The 18,526-nt window shown below is 42.2% G+C and overlaps 1 protein-coding gene across 3 annotated transcripts in view; it reads right to left on the bottom strand.

Annotated features, from left to right (window-relative positions):
• The window catches only part of UNC5C (unc-5 netrin receptor C), a 368,610-nt gene that overhangs the window by 20,448 nt on the left and 329,636 nt on the right, over positions 1-18,526 (bottom strand). For all 3 annotated transcript variants that reach the window (XM_005278470.4, XM_005278471.5, XM_065596056.1), the window contains 3 exons: positions 12,423-12,591; positions 8,399-8,632; positions 921-1,070 (listed from right to left, as the gene is read on the bottom strand). In XM_005278470.4, the coding sequence (XP_005278527.1) occupies positions 921-1,070; positions 8,399-8,632; positions 12,423-12,591 (553 nt within the window). The remainder of the gene's footprint in view (positions 1-920; positions 1,071-8,398; positions 8,633-12,422; positions 12,592-18,526) is intronic.

Here is an 18,526-nt window from a genome sequence, read left to right as displayed (position 1 = left end):
TGGCCACCGGTCCGGGGGGCTCTGCATTTTAGTTCAATTTTAAATGAAGCTTCTTAAACATTTTAAAAACCTTATTTACTTTACCTACAACAATAGTTTAGTTATATATTATAGACTTATAGAAAGAGACCTTCTAAAAACGTTAAAATGTATTACTGGCACGCAAAGCCTTAAATTAGCGTGAATAAATGAAGACTCGGCACACCACTTCTGCAAGGTTGCCGACCCCTGCCCTAGCCCTTGACTCTAAGGCTATGCTTACACTACAACTTATGTCGGCATAACTTGTGTCACTCAGGGGGGTGAAGAAGTCAACGTTAGTTACATCGACAGAAGCATCGGTGTGGACAGCGCTGTCAGCGGAACAGCTTCTCCCACCGACATAGCTACTCCCGCTCGTGGGGGCTGGAGGAGTTAAGCCAATGGAAGAACCCTCTCCCGTGGGCTTAAAGTGGCTACATTAGAGAGCATCTGTGCCGCTATAAACTCTCTAGTGTAGCCGAGCCCTAAGTCCTGTCCTCTCAGTACTGAGTTTTCCTGCCAGAAGCAGATTTTCTGACTGTCCTGATCAATCTCCCTCTCCCAGTGCAGTGTTAAAAGGGAATTTTGATTTTCAGTCCAAATTAAACAAACCATGGCCTGTTATGTGGCCTGGCACTAATGAGGATGGTTAAAAGAAACCAAGCCCTTTATTCCTCTCCACTGCTCAAATAAATTGAAAATACACACTGTGTGTAACAGAGGGGAGAGGGCTGGTTATGGGCAACAGCCTCAAGACCTTCAGCGTACAGGAGCCTGAACAGTCACTGTGTCTCATTTTTAAAAGAGCACTGCGCAACTGTGTGTTGCTACGTATCTTTAAGCCCTTCTGTTCTGACCCATGCATTTCAGCCATCATCCAGGCATTCTGTCATTTTTACCTGGTATTTAGCCAGCAATTTGCTCTTCCAGAGAGAATGGGCAATGTCGTGAATGGACAGACGGAGGTTATGGGTGCTTCCCTTAAAATGCAGAGCCTTTGGTTCTTCCAGTAACTGTCCTCCCATCTGCCTCTCCAGCTGTAAAACTTCCTAAGATTCAGTAAGAACGATAGAAAATGGTCAGCTTATGATCAAAGAGGCATTATATACAAATGTGCCATGAAAGGACATGCTATACTTCTGCTCCCTGAAGATCAGCTGCAGCGGACGAGGTAATCTGTATAATAGGGAAGAGATGCACACACACATTGTAAGGTAAACACACATCTATTACAGGAAAGACATTTGTATGAAGGGGTCTGAGAATAATCACACACATCACTCTTATGGCTTTACATCACACTTCTAGTGCAAGAACACAAATACAGCCTGTATTATCCAGGAGAACTGCACATACCCATATTTCCTTTTAGGAAATACATGACATGACAGGCTGGGTCCCACGTTCGGCTTGCTTAATTGCTTGAGAGAGTCTAGGTCAAAGCACACAGGCAATGGTTGCATATTGATAAAGTGTCACCCTGGACACTGCACACCCTGAGGGCACTTAATAGCAGCTTTAATGTGTTGCCCTCAAGAACTCCTGCCCATGAAGATGTGGTCCCATCAATATACAACTGGTGATTGGCACCAACCAATCAGTTTATCCCCGTGAATCAGAATATGCAACAGAAATAAGAAACCTGTTTGTCACAGAGCTATTATTACCTACTGAAAAAATGCAAAACAGTAGAGAGAACATTGTGATAGAGAGGTGTGTATCTAAGCGTGACAGCACAGTGGTTCAGAGAGTGACTGGAACAGTGACTTATCAATAGCTGATGAGAAACAGGGGAGAAAGGCTTTTGCTCTGATACACAAAATTAATAATATGCCTATGAGTAATGACACTTCCAGTGAATACTGGGCCTCCTCTCCATCTCTGCATGCTACCCACAATGACATATAGGCCAGCCACTGGCAATGTATATGAAAGACGAAAGCACAAATGTACATATGCTGCTTTTGTACATAAACCCAGCCAGAGACACGATCGCCACACATGCACTAGCTTTGACATATACACAAAATGCGTCATGCACACACAGGTGCACACCGAGCATCACACACCAACAAGAAATCAGGGGCTTTTGAAACCAAGAAGAGAAAGTAAAAGATGGGGTAATTGAAGTTGCTTCCACTTCAGCTGTGAGGCATAATAAGCTGATGTTGATCACATTCAGTATCTAGTTAGCATAATAGAGAAAGCTGATGTCCCCAACGAACCTGGCACCTGACAAATTCTAAAGCTAAAATGATGTTTGTTTATCAGCTATTAGAAGAAAAGAAACATAATTAGAAACCTTTTAGATTAAGGCTGTGCCAATCAATCAGTTCCAGCTTCTTTCCACTGTGCCCTAATTACCTCATCAAGATGTCTAAAGAGCAATCGATAGTAATTATCTGATTACTATAGATCTTCATTATGTTCAAATTATCTCTCTGGGATGTCTAAAAGAAGATTCATGGTATTTTGTGCAGTAATTGTACCTACCAACGTCTCAAGCATACATATTGGCACATATGGTTAAACAACAGACACGGAGAAGGCCTATGTGTGAATAGCAGTTTTGACGACACTCATCTACTTTCTCCAACACTGGAGTTGGGGCTGCAGCGGGAGCTGCCAGTGCTCAGTATTGCTAGCGTGAAAAGAAGACACTGTGGGTTTGGATATCTAAGTTTAGGCATACAAGCTTGGAAAGATTGGTCTTTCTCCCTGCAGGCATTTATGGGAATGGAAGAAACCCACTGTAAACCTCTGCTGAAAGAAGCGGAGGCTCAAATTCAGGCTAAACCAAAGAAACTGAGAATGGGGGGAAGAAGGGATACCCAGTTCATCTCCTGCCTTTTGGCAGGCCGGCACAGAAATGTTGTGTGGCCTTAAGACCTTATCTGTACTACCTTTACTCCATGTATTGCATTACTTGCCTCTTTGGCTGTTTGTTCTACACAGCTATGACCTTCTAAGAGAAGAAACCCTCAGCCTGTGCCTTTCCATCTTTAGTTCCAAATCCTGGCCATTAAGTCTGCTTTTTCAAAGAAGTAAGAACAGGCTCCCACCTTATTCCTCTCAATGCCCACTGGCAAAGGATTCCTATCATGCAACAGCAACTCCTATGCAATTCCTGACAAACTCACTACACTTAACAGATTGCTGTCTTAGTATTTATCTATAAAGAAAGTTGCAAATGAAAGCTTATCTGATACTGGCCATCCATAAATAGTGTGAGAAATATGGGGTTATTCAAGAAGTTGTAGGCATGTACCAAAAATATATATAAACTATGTAAGCAGGCAGGATAGATAAACGGGTTTTTCACAGACAAAGGAATGTTGATTTGCCCATCTGCCTAGGTCTCCAATGTCAACCAAGCACTGTGCAGGTCAACACAAACCAAGCTTCATTTGCATATTAAGCAACAGGAAAAGTAAGTTAACAGGAGAACAAGAAAGACAATATGGTGTCAGCACACCAAAGAACAAACAGTGGGGGAGAAGACCTTTGTCTGGAGGCTACCTTTCAAGGGGATATATTTCAAAGGTTTTCTGGTCTCTGAGGCGAAGGAAAAGGAATGCTGTGGTGGTCCATCACTGAGGGAGCAAAAAGGATAACCCTTTTTGTATCCATGAAAGCTGGAACCTTTTAGTATCCATAAAAGCTGGAGATGCTGGGAGTTAAGTTGAGAAACTGAACTTAGACAAAGATTTTAGCCTGCTAAAGTTAAGTTTAGTCTCCTAGAAGCATATTATACTTTTGTTTTATTTGTAACCGTATCTGTTTCCTACTACTCTTACTCACTGTCACTTGACTATCTATCTTGGTTAATAAACTTCTCTTTGTTTATCTCCAGCCAGTGTCTCTTTTGCTAATGCAGAGGGATAACAAGGTCAATCCATAATTCTGGGTGCCTGGGAAAGTGTCTCTCACCTCCTTGTATAAGCACCTTGATGACACCAGTAATAAGATATGAACTTATACCCTCTTAGGTGTCTTCTTGTTGGGGTTGGATAAAATACATCTTTGCTCAGCAACGGCCCTAATTCAGTATCCTCACGCCGACTATGTAAGCAAGATACGAGCTACCAATATTTTGAAGCTGCCTTCTAATTAAAGCCACAGCAGGAAGAACTTACATTTAATAAAAGTTTGTGGCTTCAAAAAGAGGTAAAAGCCGTTTGGCATGCCTGTTAAATTGTGATCTGCTTCATCGATACAGTGTGGTAGCTGTCTTGCAGGCCAGTCTTTTCTGTGATTGCCATATTGAGAAAAGGAGCTCAGCAGAGGACAGGAGCCGCTTAAATGGATAGACAGGAGTAAAGCAGTGATTCGCAAGCATTTCCAATCTGTGACCCCATATTACAACCGAAACATTTCAGATCTCCCCTCACATCTAATCATAAAGAAAGGGACAGAGGTTGTGATCCCCCCCAAAACCTGTTTGCAACTCCCTTGGGGGTCATAACCTTCAGGAGTGCTGGAAACTCTCCTATGGATCAACATTAAAGCAGGAGTTAGCGATTCTGCTTCACAAACAGAAGGAAAAGAAATAAGTAGATTTCACAATAACCAAGCCATTATTTGTGACAAGTCATTAGACTCCCCAGACTGCTCAGGCAGTCTTGGGAGAGAGAGCTTACTCTGCATGATTAGAGGGAAAAGCTGTTGGATAAATACAGCACTGTGCTTTCTAGAGCAACTGCTCATCGTCCCTTAGTAATTGTTGGGGTGGATACAGTACGTGTCAGATTTCTTATTTCTAAATAATAATAGAATGCATTTGGCCGACTATTAAAATAAATACATAAACCCCTAAAAAGGCTCCCCAAACCTCAGACATTCCAATGTGAAAACATTTCCTATATCCATCAGCATAGAGCTGTTGGTCTATTGACACGTTCCTGGCTCCCACCAAAACTGCAAGGGGAAACTGCCTCCACTCTGCTTCCCACCCCCACCTACTCCTCTTTAACAGGGGTGCTGGAATAATTCTTATAGTGTGGGTACTGATTATAGAAACCATAGAAACCATGGATTTGGTGGTTGTTATTACTACTTCAAGCCAGGGGGTGTGGCAGCACCTCTAGTTCCAGCACCACTGCTCTTTAAAGTTACTAAATTCAGCTCTGCGGAATGCAGATTCAGCAACCTCTCCTCCGGAATGTGCGGAATTCCAACCCATGTCTCGCCTGCCACTTCTCTGATCTACCCCAGTCCCAAATCACTATTATCCCAGACACCCTTCAAATCTCTGTCAAAGTTCTGAGCAGTCCTTGTTCCTATTCTCCAACTTTCCACCCAAACCCTCAAGATCCCCTGAAACAACCACTATCCTTCCAGTTATAGACTGGATCCCTTAATTATTATTATTATTTATTTGTATTGTGGTAGTGCTAGGTGGCCCCAATCATGGAACCAGGCCCCACTGTGCTAGGCACTGTACAAACACATAAGAAAAAGAGGGCCCCTGTCCCAAAGATCTTATAATCCACTTTTTGCAGCCCCTCAGCGTTGCCCCTCAATCAGCCAGAAGAGCTGCCGTAACGAAAGCATTCCCTGCCCCTGTCATTCTGCAGAGCAAAGGATTGGGACCCAGACATCAAACCCTGGTCTCATGCCTGGCAGTGCAAAGTGCTGCCATTGAACCAAGCCCCACAACACAGTTTTCGGTTATCTTCCATGCTTCTCCCTTAATCTTTGTGATAGAATCTGTCACACAGGGCCTAGCCATATCAAAATACATTGCAAGGCCTCATTCACAGTCCTTCATTCTGAGGCCAACCTATTTTTTCCCTTCCAAAGACTCTTTGTTTTCCACAAAACTGTGGTTGAAGTGTTCATCCTCTGCTGAAGAAAGCAGACGATGCTAATATCACTCTGTGGACAGGAGGCCACGAGGCACTTGTTCACAAGTCTCTGTCAACTGTTGCCCACACTTGTACGCCCAAACATGTTATCGTTGGTTCATGATAGACCCAGAAGGACTCTTCAGATCTGACTCCAGAAGACACAACACTGCCAACACTGAGCCCTTTGTAGTACATTCTGAATAAATAACTGAGAGCTGGAGAGGAAGTGCGGGATTAACCACCAAATTACAAACCAATCTTGCATTCCGACATCCGAACATCAACACAATCTCTCCAGGGATTTATCCTCGGTAAATTTCTCTCTCTTCCATTCATTATCACTGCATGTTATAAAGGATTTTCTCTCCATTTTACTCAACTGTTCTTGTGATCCTTTGCACAGTCTTATTTATTCAGGTGAACTTTACTGGACAGAGTTCCAAATGCTCAAATAAACATGAAAAAAATTCCACTGAACGGTTTCTAATTGAATTCAACCATCTCCTGTTGCCCAAGCTTTCTACTCTGAAACTCACAGCAGCATTCAGACAGCTTCAGTATTTGCTACAAGGCAGCTTTGAATCACGTATTTTCACCTCAGAGCTTAATAAACCAATAGAAAATTCCATTAAGACCACGTAGACCAAAGGGAATAGAGGCATAAGGGTGTCTTGGCTTTTAGAGATCCTCAGCCTGGTTGGTACAGAAGTCCTTTTTTCCAACTTTTAAAGAAAAAAATCATACGATGATAAAATAATTATTGTTTCCAAAGGGGTTCAGCTCTGACAAAATCATAATTCTCTAGATCAAGTTCCCAGACGCTTTATAAACAAACCCAATGCTGAGCATTCAGACCACGGTATGCTAGTCTCCACTCCACTCTTCAGTCCACTGCTTTGCTAAATTTCTCATAGCTATAGAAAGTACTCCCACCACTCCAGTGACAAACCTTACAAACTGTAATGTCCAGGAAGACATGATACTAAACAGCATTTGAGATGAAAATGGAATTTTCCAGCCACAGTGAAAGTCAACACTCTGAGAAATACAAACATCTCCCATATTGAGGCAGCGTGCGCGCACATGTTATGTGGCTTGTTTCTAAGTAAAGCTGTTAACATTGTTCTTCTGTACACAACACACAATTCATGCTGCTTGGATATCACTGACAGTGCCGCTAATCAGTTAGCGTTAGGTTTTGAACTCTTCTTGCTACTTAGATGGCATCTGTAGATCTGGTTATGATTACAGAAAATCTTTCAATAACCTGCATTCATACATATATGTGCACAAGTTAGTATATTTATTATAATAAGCATCTGTCTTTATATGTCTATTATAGGTACTATATATACACATGTATACATAGTTATGTATACCCACACAATGTATGTGTAAACTTACGTATATGCTCGAGTTGTATACAGAGAAAGTTAGGTACATAGCTGTAGAAAGCAATAGCCTTGATGTATTTCAGCTGCAAATTCTCAGCACAAAAACAGCACACAGACAGGTATAACAAAGCAATATAAAAGCAGGCAGTGATTAATGACCCAGGAACTTCTTTTATCATTATCAGCTATTTACAAAGAGGTATTTATACATTTCATCATCTCGGGGGAGCTGGCACTTACCATTAAAAATACATGAATAACGAATGAAGCCCTTGTGCACCTTATGGCCCTTTAATAATGCAAAAATCTCAGAATTCAGGTTATGATCCACGTAAACAAACGAACAAAGAATGCTGGGGGGAAAATTAGTTTAGCATTTGAGTGAAATCATTACACAAAGGACAACCTGGGGTTTGGGTTTTTTTTTCTTCTTTCCCTTTCTATAAAACAATGTCTTGTTGTCAAGTTCTTCCTCCAAAGAAAAAAATAAATAAAATAACAATAAAATGATTTAAAAATGATCTAGAACAGGGGTTCTCAAACTTTTTTTGCTGGGCCCCCCTTTGGAAATATTTCAGGCTCTGACCTCCCCAACCCCCCAAAAAGTGGTAGCAAGCTTAGCTACCATATATACTCATAGGGGCACTAAATGAAGCATGTAATCATTCTCCTTTCTCTTCAAAGGCGCTGAAGCCTTTCAAAAAGTGGAAAGTAATGTTACCATATTTCAAGTTCCCAAATAGAGGACACTGCTGGGAGGAGGGGGAACTGGAGGTGGGGGTACAGCAATAGTATATCATACCACCTTTACTTCTGCGCTGCTGCTGGCGGCAGCGCTGCCTTCAGGGCTGGGTGCCCGACCAGCAGCTGCCACTCTGTGGCCACCCAGCTCTGAAGGCAGCGTGTCCGCCAGCAGCAGCACAGGAGTAAGGGTGGCAGTACCATATCATCTTGCACACACCCCTCTCCATAATAGCCTTGAGTTGCCCTTTTGAATCAGGACCTCCAGTTTGAGAAATGCTGATCTAGGGAACATAAATTACAAGCAGCTGCACACTAATGTAGGGTCTATTCACTTTCACTGCAATTACTGCAATCCTGCTAGAGCTAGATGGTAAAGCAGATGGCATTTACCTTAAGGGCATCCTGAGTGTCATCCAAGCAGTAGACTCGGATGCTGTATTCCAGCGATGAGCAGGAGAGCGGCCCGAAGATGGCCAGCTTGAGACGTTTTGCTGCTGCTTTGGTGGTTGACTGTCCCACCAGGGCGTAGGTGCTAAGTGTTTCTGTCAGGATATGGCAGGATTCTGGGTCTAGCTGGATGTAGCATGGAGTGGTGAAGTTCTCCTCTCCAACCATCACCACGTCCTAAGGGATAAACAGGCAGAGTTAGAGAGCCCAGGCCAGACACCAGAGAAGCCCATTTGTTTTGCATTAATCAGGATTGGGGTAGGGGCTAGACAAAGCCTACTCAGAGATAGAGCCTTGACTGCAGAACTTCATTGCCATAGATGCTCATGCAAATCCCAGAATTTATCTTAAGTCCTTCCTGTTTGGGTCATTTTATTAATCAACATTTAACATTCCTCTGCTTCTAGATTCCCTTCTGGGCTGGTACAGGGAGATGGAGCTGTGTGCTGATGGCCTATAACTGCCATTGGCTACATAAAACTTATGATTGTTTTATGTGCAGCATGTAGGTGCTTTTAGAGTGATGAGCAGAGCAGGGCATTTTATGTAAAATATCACGAAAATTTTGCAGGAAAAATGCAACAACATTTGTTGAATGACCTATCTGAGGAATATTATTTGACCAGCTCCAGACAAGAGCACTCAATACATTATCTAAGTGAATAATAAGAGTCTTAATTTCTTAATTTTCATAATCAGTGGCTTTAGAACTCAGACAGAAGTAACCTCAGTGATGGCTGAATGCCACATGTACAAAGAATATCACCTGCTGCTACATCAGAATAATCCCCCATGACAAGACTGCCGGGCCAAGGCAAAACACATACAAATCAAATACATACAGATGCTTTTTCACCTTCTTCCCTCTGCTTAGAAGAAAACAGCCCCCATGTCATTTCCCCCATTGAAAACTGTACGTTATAGTCTCCACATGGCACAATGTACTTTAAATAACTTGGCAAAAATAAATAAAAGGTGATAGTAATAGATTGTGGTTCTGCAAAAGCAGCTCTGGGCTGCATGAGGCTCTGCAGAACTCAACCACCCTGTGTTTGCTGTCATGAGGTGAGGAGCAGATATCTGGCAGCGGACCGAGCAGCTGGATTCATCCCGAGTTTGGGAGCAGATTCAGGATCCCAGGCTAAGGAAGGGCGAATGCAGCACACTTGCAAAGGTGACATCACCTTCTCAAGGGCAGAAGAGAGGTTGCCATCTGCAATGCTGATTACACCCCTCCCCCACCTCACTGGCCGCGTCATGAAACAGTTGTGTTGGGCCTGGCAGGAACTCCTTGCCTATGGCAATCTAAGCATCTGTTGGGGGATAGAGATGGAAGAGCTGTTCCAGAAGAGAGAAGATGAGGCTCACTGTACTGGAGCCACAGACCTTGTGGACTCTGCAGACAGCATGCAAGCACCAGTTTGGTGTCAGCATGGGTACCTCCAGCAGGGCAATAGCTCTTTCAAGGACAAAAAAGGAGACTGGAGGAAAAAAATCAGGGGATGCCAGTAATGAACACAAAACAAATAAGAAACATATGTACAGTGCTGGGAGATACTCCACTGGAGTGCAGATTAGTCAGCTAGATGTGCATGAATTCACTGGCCCAGAAACGATCCCAGTGTGGAGAATATTGCCTGTGGCACCAGCTTTTCTTTCAAGGATAACCCTGGAAATGGGTCCTTGCTGCTGTCAGTCCAGGTGCCCATATCAGTCACACTGGCCTCATTAAAACCTACTCAGAGGAGGAAGTCAGAGGGTGCCAAATTTCATGAGAGAGACAGAACTGATGATGGCAACAAAACAGGCTTTTCAGAAGCAAACAAGTCTGCCAGGAGAATGGTTAGGGGAGGTGGGGTCTGACAAAATGCACATACAATGTAGATACCTCCACTGTCTCTTCCTGTTAAAATAAGAAACTCTTGGCACAGGAGCATCGTACCACTTCCTTAACCCTGGGATCCAGTTACTTCAGCATTGCCAGCACTGACTTCAAGCATCCCGTCAAGCTCCTCAAAGTGTGTTTTGCCCTAATACTCTACGGGTAGGTCTATACTTACCTCCGGGTCCGGCGGTAAGCAATCGATCTTCTGGGATCGATTTATCGCGTCTTGTCTAGACACGATAAATCGATCCCGGATCGATCCTGGAAGTGCTCGCCGTCGACGCCGCGAAGTCGACGGGGGAGCCTGCCTGCCGCGTCTGGACCCACAGTAAGTTCGAACTAAGGTACTTCGACTTCAGCTACGTTATTCACGTAGCTAAAGTTGCGTGGGGGGTTAGTGTGGACCAGGCCTGCGAGTCTGTCATGCTGCATTCTGGTTGCATGCCTCAGATCAAGAAGCAGTGATACACCAACAGTCTGAGCAGCTTACTGCACTCTGAGAATAGCGAGGAAGAGAGATGGACTATACTCAATATTAAATACACTCGGATAGCCCAGGTCCTGCAGCTGAGGATTGTTTGCAGCATTGTTATCATCTGTTACCCTGTTGAAAACAGCAGTACAAACTAGGGAGGTAGGAACCAGTTTGGAAAATACATTCCCTCTTCTAGAATTGATCCAGAACTGACTTTTTCCCAATATTTTTCATTTGTCCTTTCTTTCTCCCTACCTTCTCCCCCCATCACTTCACCGTTGTGGCCAGCTAAGACTGAAACCTGACGTGTCGGAATCCCACAAAGAAGCCATTGTGCTTCTGTATCTAGCCAACCAGAAGCAGGAGGTATTAAACCTCTCTTGAGAACATATGTCTTTATGAAACTGCTTAAGTGGTCTTCTTGGTTTGGCCAAAGATTCAACCTTTAGATTTTTATCCACACCGAGTCCAAACTCTAAACCTTTTGTGTAGTGCAAGCTAAGTTTACAATGTTTTAAAAGAGACTTCTAAGGAAAAGTGTATTTCCATTAAAGAGTGAGTTGGATTCCTCCAATGGGTAATCAATAGTTTTCCTGTCATTTGAACTGTAATCTGAAAATGGCACTGCCATTTACTATTATGAGTTTTGGCACACAGTTTTAGTATTAGTGAAAGTCTATATTTATAGAAAACCAGTCCTTATATATCAGCTGTAAAACTATTTGCTGTTTATCTCTGGTTCATATTGCACAGATATTTCTTTCTCTGTCTCAGACAAAGCACTGAAGTGTTACAAGCTCCTTCTGTATTGCAGGGCATGTTCAATGTCTCTTGTTTGGTAACCAGGGAAAAGGAAGATGAGATAAATCCAAAAAGACAGCTTTAATTCCAATCCTCTTGTTTGTGTGCACTCGTTTGAAATAGCACGCATTGACCAGGAGCGCTCCTCAGTACAGCGAACTACAGAGATAGGGGAAGAGAAGAGCTAAAGAAAAATACAAGCAACCTTCCATGAAGATTCAAGATGAAACTCACTGTCCTTAAGTGCTGTGGCAAGCTGGCAGCCCTAGGGTTAAATATTTCTCTTGTGCATGAGACCAGCCTGGTGAAGGTTACGTTCTCAAAGGGTAAATCCACCTGGTCGTTAACAAAGCAGAGCCAGGCAGAAAGCACTGTGCAAGTTTCCCCCAAACAAGGCTGTTGATGTACCCCCAGGCCTCTTTTGAGCAGACCTGGCCAGTCATGCTGAATTGTGCCACGATATTCATTTTATGTCACAAACAAAAGTGCAATAAAGACTGGGTCAGATCCCCATGTCCATTTCACTTTTGATCTGAATTATATTTTGAACTGAGTTATTCAGAGCTGAGAGGCCTGTGCTCCCCAGTGTACCAGGTAACTATTTCCAGTGCTTGTATAACCACATAGATACCCGAGGGCACTGCTGAGTCGATTGCCAGCAAAATGTTTCACCCACGAAAATCCCAAACTTTAGGCATCAAAGTTATACATATATGTTTGGGTTTTTTTTTTTTTTTTTTTTTTTTTTGAGTGCTGTGTTCAGTCAGGGCATACGCTGGAAGTCTGTGATTTCACTGTGAACTCACCTCCCACTGTCCCTGGGCTGCTTGGTTCTTCAGCTGGATCTTCCAGTCCTCTGTGTTTGGCTCTGCGCAATGGTGCATAGTTAGAATGACAGGCCGTGTCAGCAATGCTCCTGGAGGCCCACAGCTCACCACGGGGGTCAAAAGGGTTTGACTGTCTTCCACTGGTGGCCTGACAAGATTACGGAAAGACGTGTTTGTTAGCTGAATTTAAAGGGCCCCAGATGCAGCCAAAGTAAAGAAAAGGTCCTTGTCGCAAAAGGATTGGAAACACACACTTACAGATTTCCACTTTCACAAACATTTTTGTAAAAAGCACCTGTTTGTTGGGGCGGGGAGAATAAAGAGCAAATAACACCTCATTTTTACAGAGCGCCCTTCATTCCTAAAGATCCCCAAAGATGTGCCGATCATATACACAGGCATCATTTCACTCACCAGTGAAATGCAGCCACCAGTCTTTAACATAGAAAAAAGGTGAATGTGGGCTCTTGAAAGCACCATGAGTGAGAATTTTTCACTTCCTAGACAAGAAGAATCATAGAACACAGGAAGAGTATGAAGTAGTGACCACATCTGAGACATCATGAGAGGATTCTTGTAACGGGAGTGTCCATATACTACGGGCACACTTTTAAAAAAATGCATTCTGGTTTTAGATCCACCAATATTCTAGTATGATTACCAGATCCAGTAATATGCCCTTAAATGAAAAGGGAGAATTTTGCTAGAACCAGTAATATATCTACAACCAGAATGAACTTTTAAAATGTGCCCATGGTGGATAGATATGGTGTGTATGAGAGAAAGAAAAAAAGGAAGAAAAGGTGAAGGGATAGGTGCAATATGTCACGCATACTTACAAGACTAGCAATATACAATGTGACAACAAGGAGGGTGGTAGTGAAATATTTGCAATGAGGGTTGTGGGGAAAAAGAACTGGGGGGGCGGCTTCCTTTTAATAGCCAAAATAATTCTAAAGGCCCAAAATCGGACCCTCTAACAGAGGTCTGTTATGCTGACTGCCCTTACAAAAAACAGTACAGGCCAGGGCCTGAACAAGACTAAACTACACAGTTCTCTGCCAAATTCGGTCAAGGATTGTGGCCAGAGGAGGGAGGGGGAGTAAACAATGCAAGAGACCTCTGCACATAATAACCGCTTTAGCAACATAATAACTGCTTGTTTATGAAATATAATAACTGCTTAATATGAAGAAATTGCTTTGCAAAGGCCAGCTCCTCCTGTAGTTCTAGCTATCTGCAAAATCAGCCAATCTTCTTTGGGCGTCCTTTGTTAATGCCCTGTGCCCATAACCGTAAAACCCCGGAAAGATGATATGTACTCTAAAGAGAAATACCCCTAAATGGGTGCCAAGTAACACCCATAAAGGAAAATAGTGGGGCCGGGAATAGTGGGGCTGACCTCTACTTTAATTTCTCGCAAATGACGTATAATTTGTACTGTGCTTGCGGTTTGATGGAATAAAGGCAGCCAGCGCGCTGACCTAGGTGGGGTAATCTTCGGATTGTTACCACCAACGCGTTGGTATGTATTGCAATAAAGGCCTCAGGTTTGAGTCTGTGAACTAAAATCCATGTGTGGGTGATTTTTCCACAACAGGGTAGAGCAAATTAAAAACAAAGGAGAATTTGTAGTGGGCTTTAGCAATGGACCACTGGGAGTGGATGAGAGGAATGTAAAAAAGAATTAATCCCAGAATAACTACTGGGAGTTTAAAACCACAGGATACTGTACTCATGAGTGACTTTAGCCAACCAAACATCTGGTGGCTGACAAAGATAGCGAAACATGGATCGTCAAAGACATCCCTAAATTCTATAGAGGACAAACTCATGATCCAGAAATCAGAAAATCCAACCAGAGGATAAGCCATCCTGGATGTAGTTCTTATAAACAGGGAGGGAATGAATGTGAGTGTGAGGCCAAAAGGGCTTAGTGCAGCTAAGCTACTTGAATTTAACCTAGTATGCAATGAGTTCACAGGACCCTGGGTGGCTCACTGTTGAGTCCTCTAGGTCCAATTCTGAAAACACTTAATCATGTATGGACCTGTATTCATGTAAGCATTGCCATTGATTTCTTTGGGACTACTCATATTAGCAAAAGTATGCATGTGTGTAAGTGTCTGCAGAATCGGGACCTTTGTCTCAACCAAAAAAAAAAAAAAAAACCCCGAAAAATAATGTAAACCTTGGGTAAAATTTTCAGAAGAGTCTATGTGATTTAAGAGCCCAAGTCCCATTTTCAAAAGTGACTCAGGCACCTAGGTGATTCAGGGACCATTAAAGCCAAGTTTTGAAAGTCACTTTTGAAAATGGGACTTAGGTGCTTTAGAAAATTCTACCCCTTGTCAGTATAGTTATTGGTAAAAAGCAGACAAATGAAGGCTGACATGAAAAAGCTGAAATCTATATAGAACAGCAAATCCAGATTTTATATATCTGTGTGTCCTATGAGAATTAGCTAATGAATTTACTAAACTAATGGTAATTATTTTTGAAAAGTCATGGACTGAAAACTAACAAATGTAGTTCCTATCTTTCAAAAAGAGTAAAATACAACAATTCTGTCAACTATCATCGGTTAGCCTGGTTGTTTTGACATGGCAAAACAAAAACCAAAGAAACTCCGGAACAACCAACCACTTATGGGGAAAAAAACTCCTGGTGAATTTTATAGGAGTCTGTTCATTGATTTCATTGGGAGCTGAATAAGTCCCTTACAAAACACACACAAAAAATCACAAGGTCACATTTTCAACAAAATATTCCTTATTTTTCAATAAATAACATTTAAATAATTTCGCAGTAAAGAACTAATACATTAAACCATTAAGACTTATGTTTCTCTCACATACTTCACTACAATACTTTGGATATTAGTGGATTCAGATTTGTAAAAACTCCTGGAGGAGACTTCTCAGTAGGTTAAAAACACCATGACTTGTTATTAGAAAATCTTTAAAATCACAGTTTTTGTATTGACAGTCACAGCTGTGGCAAACCCACAGACTTAAACATCTGGTTAACTTAACTCCATCTTAAGGACAACTGAACCATGAGGGCAGGGGCAAAAGCATTGACTTATAAAGAACAAGTCACGTCACACAAACATGATAGATTTTTGGATTGAACTATAAAATTAGTGGACAAAATTAATGCAGTAGGTATAATGTATCTTGCCTTTAGTAAAGCTTCTTCTACAGTATCTTAAATTTTTTTGCCTGAATAGTTAATCGTTTTGCTTGGATGTAAGCACTGTTGTATTGAATAATAATAATAAAAAAGTAATGATAGCACTTAAAGTCAGTCATTGGCCAATGACAGATTTTCATTACAATATAACAAATGTTAGGGCTCAGACAGAGAGAGGGCCTGATTCTGGTCTGCTTTGCAACGTATGCAGCTATTTACGCTTGCGCAAACCGAGTGCAAATTAAGCATAAAATACTATCGGGTCCTAAGAGAACCATTTTACAGCCACTTTTCACTGGAATAAATGATTACACAAGATGAAATGTGTTGGGGAACCTGGCCCAGAATGGTTAAATAATCTCTGAGTGGGATGAGAAGCAGATGTAATGTAACATTAGAGAGGAAAGGTCAAATGGACTAATATGCCAGTCATGGAGGTCAGGCTATCTGCATCAGCCTGCATAGATGCAAGTTGGTAATGACCTGATAATGATGAGACAGCAGGGTCTGACATGGTGTTCTCCAAGTGGTAAATAGCAACTGAAAAACCAGAAGACAAAACCAAATCTATGAGATTTATCTCCAGTTTTAAGTCAATTTTAAGACAAAACATTTTCTCAGTGCTAGTGCCCTTCTCCTGGGCATATACAACATGGCACCATCATGAATCGCCTCATGTCCAGAAAAGAATAGAAAACATACAGCTGTGGGGACAACTGATGCTACATTCTCTATTTGTCAGTCAAATGCACACTCATACTCTACCGGTCAGTGCCTAGGATGTGGGCGGTCATGTCCAGTGGTTAGAGCAGGAGTCATTAGTCAGGAATCAGAGCCCAGGCAGGGTCAGAGACCAGAGCCAAGGTTCAGAGCTGAAGTCAGGAATCAGAGCTGAGGGTCAGGATCGGGTTACCAGAGTCAGGCAAGGCTATGGCCAAGCAGGGCAGGAGCTATTGCAGCCATGGGCAAATGCTTTGAGCAGCCACTGAACTGCTGCTGGGCTTCAGAACTGGTCTGCTGACTCTTCCTACCAATCAGGTGGGGCAGCCAATCTGGCAGCCTACTACAGGCCATCAGTACGCATTAGGTTGCCTGGAGACTGGCTATGCTGCAGGCCCTGACTCCTGCCCCTGCCACATCATCCACCATTTGCTAGAAACTGACCCAACTCAGTGTTTTCTAATGTTTGAGCTAATTTTGTGACTACAGATAACATAACCCACTTTAAGCCTTTGAAAACAGCAACGTAAGGAGGTGTAGGGAAGCTGTCTATTGGAGTACAATACACATCAGTGTCATTTAACGAGAGAAATCCTGTTCCCATTGACATCAATGACAAAACCCTCACTGACTTCAGTGAGGTAACTTCTGACTTCACCCAACATTTTTACTCATGATTTAGAAGAAGGTATAAATAATAGCACATTCATTAAATTTGCAGATAATAATAATAATAATAATTGTTGTGAGCAGTTGTGAGCACCAGTGAAAACAAGGAAATAATGCAAAGGGACTAAGAGAGGTTAAAAATACAGGCAGGATACAAAAACTATTAATTCTAGAAAAATGCAAGCTAATAGTTCGGGGGAACAATCCAAAACACAGTTATGTCACAGCAAGGAAAGCAGTAAAAGTGAAGAAGATGTAGGGCGATAGCATGCATCAAACTAGATGTCAGCTTGCAGTGTAATAAGGTGGCAAAAAAAAAGCAAATATGATTTTGGGCTACATAGGAAGAGGCATGTAACAAGTTCAAGGAAGTGATAATCCCTTCTCTACACAGCTCTAGTGAGACTGCATCTGGGTTACTGCATAAAGGGGACACTGAAATCTACTGGACTGTACAAGAGTTTCCCAAACCAACTAGCTGAAACTTTGAAAAATGAGTAATTTAAAATTAGTCTGGACAACCCAATGGAGTACACAACATAGAGAAAATATCCTGCAATTGCCACAGGGGTGGATGAAAATGGCCCAACAGATTTTGTTCATCTCTAATTTCTAATTGTCTCTAAATTCCATCCAAACAAAGGAATAGACATTAATATGGTTAATGAGAATAGACACAGTTGCATTAGATAGGATAAAAATAATAGGAATATAAACCCTCCTGTTTCCACCACTAATTGATGGGGATTAGGAAAAAAAAATTCCCTATGGGCAGGTTATTCTGTAATTGTCCATTATATGGATTATTCATTTTTCCTCTGAAGCAACTATGGGTCACAGAAGACCCCTTTCAAGTGCTGGATTTAGGTTTGATGGAGGAAAGGGGGATTATTTTCTTGAAGGGAGAAAATGTACCAACATCTTTACAAATAATGGGGTCAGATCTTTCTTGCAGGCCTTGATTCAACAAAGCCCATAAGCATATGTTTAACATTAAGCATGAGAGGAGTCCTACTGAAATCAATGGGGTTAGTCATCGGTTTATGTGCTTGGCAGGACTGGGGCCTTAGCTACACCAGTGTAAATCTGAAGTAACTCCACTGAAGTCAGAGGAGCCACTCCTGGTTTACATTGGTGTAAATGAGAGCAGAATTCAGGTCATTGTTTACTGCAGCTAGTGAAAAATATACAACAACTGAAAGCTCTTAAAACATTTCCAGGCACTTTTCCCTCCTACATTTGCTAGTTAAGAACAATCTGCTATTAAAATTCCCCATTTATTCACAATACACAGACTTTTCACAACCAGCGTTATGCCTTTAATGGAGTTATTCATTCAAGTAGGTCCCACTGTAATAAACCACATCACCTCCATTAAGGTAGTTACGACCTTCTGGCCATTGTTGTCTCCATTCAGGCTGCAGATGGGAGCACTCGTAGAAAAATCTCCCCTTTTCAACAGGCACGCATTACTCTCAGCAGTGCTTAACGGTGGATTT

Source organism: Chrysemys picta, chromosome 5 (genome assembly GCF_011386835.1).
Source record: "Chrysemys picta bellii isolate R12L10 chromosome 5, ASM1138683v2, whole genome shotgun sequence".
Taxonomy (NCBI): Eukaryota; Metazoa; Chordata; order Testudines; family Emydidae; genus Chrysemys; species Chrysemys picta.
Note: the sequence above shows the minus strand (reverse complement) of the source record. Positions and strands in the feature narration are given on the sequence as shown.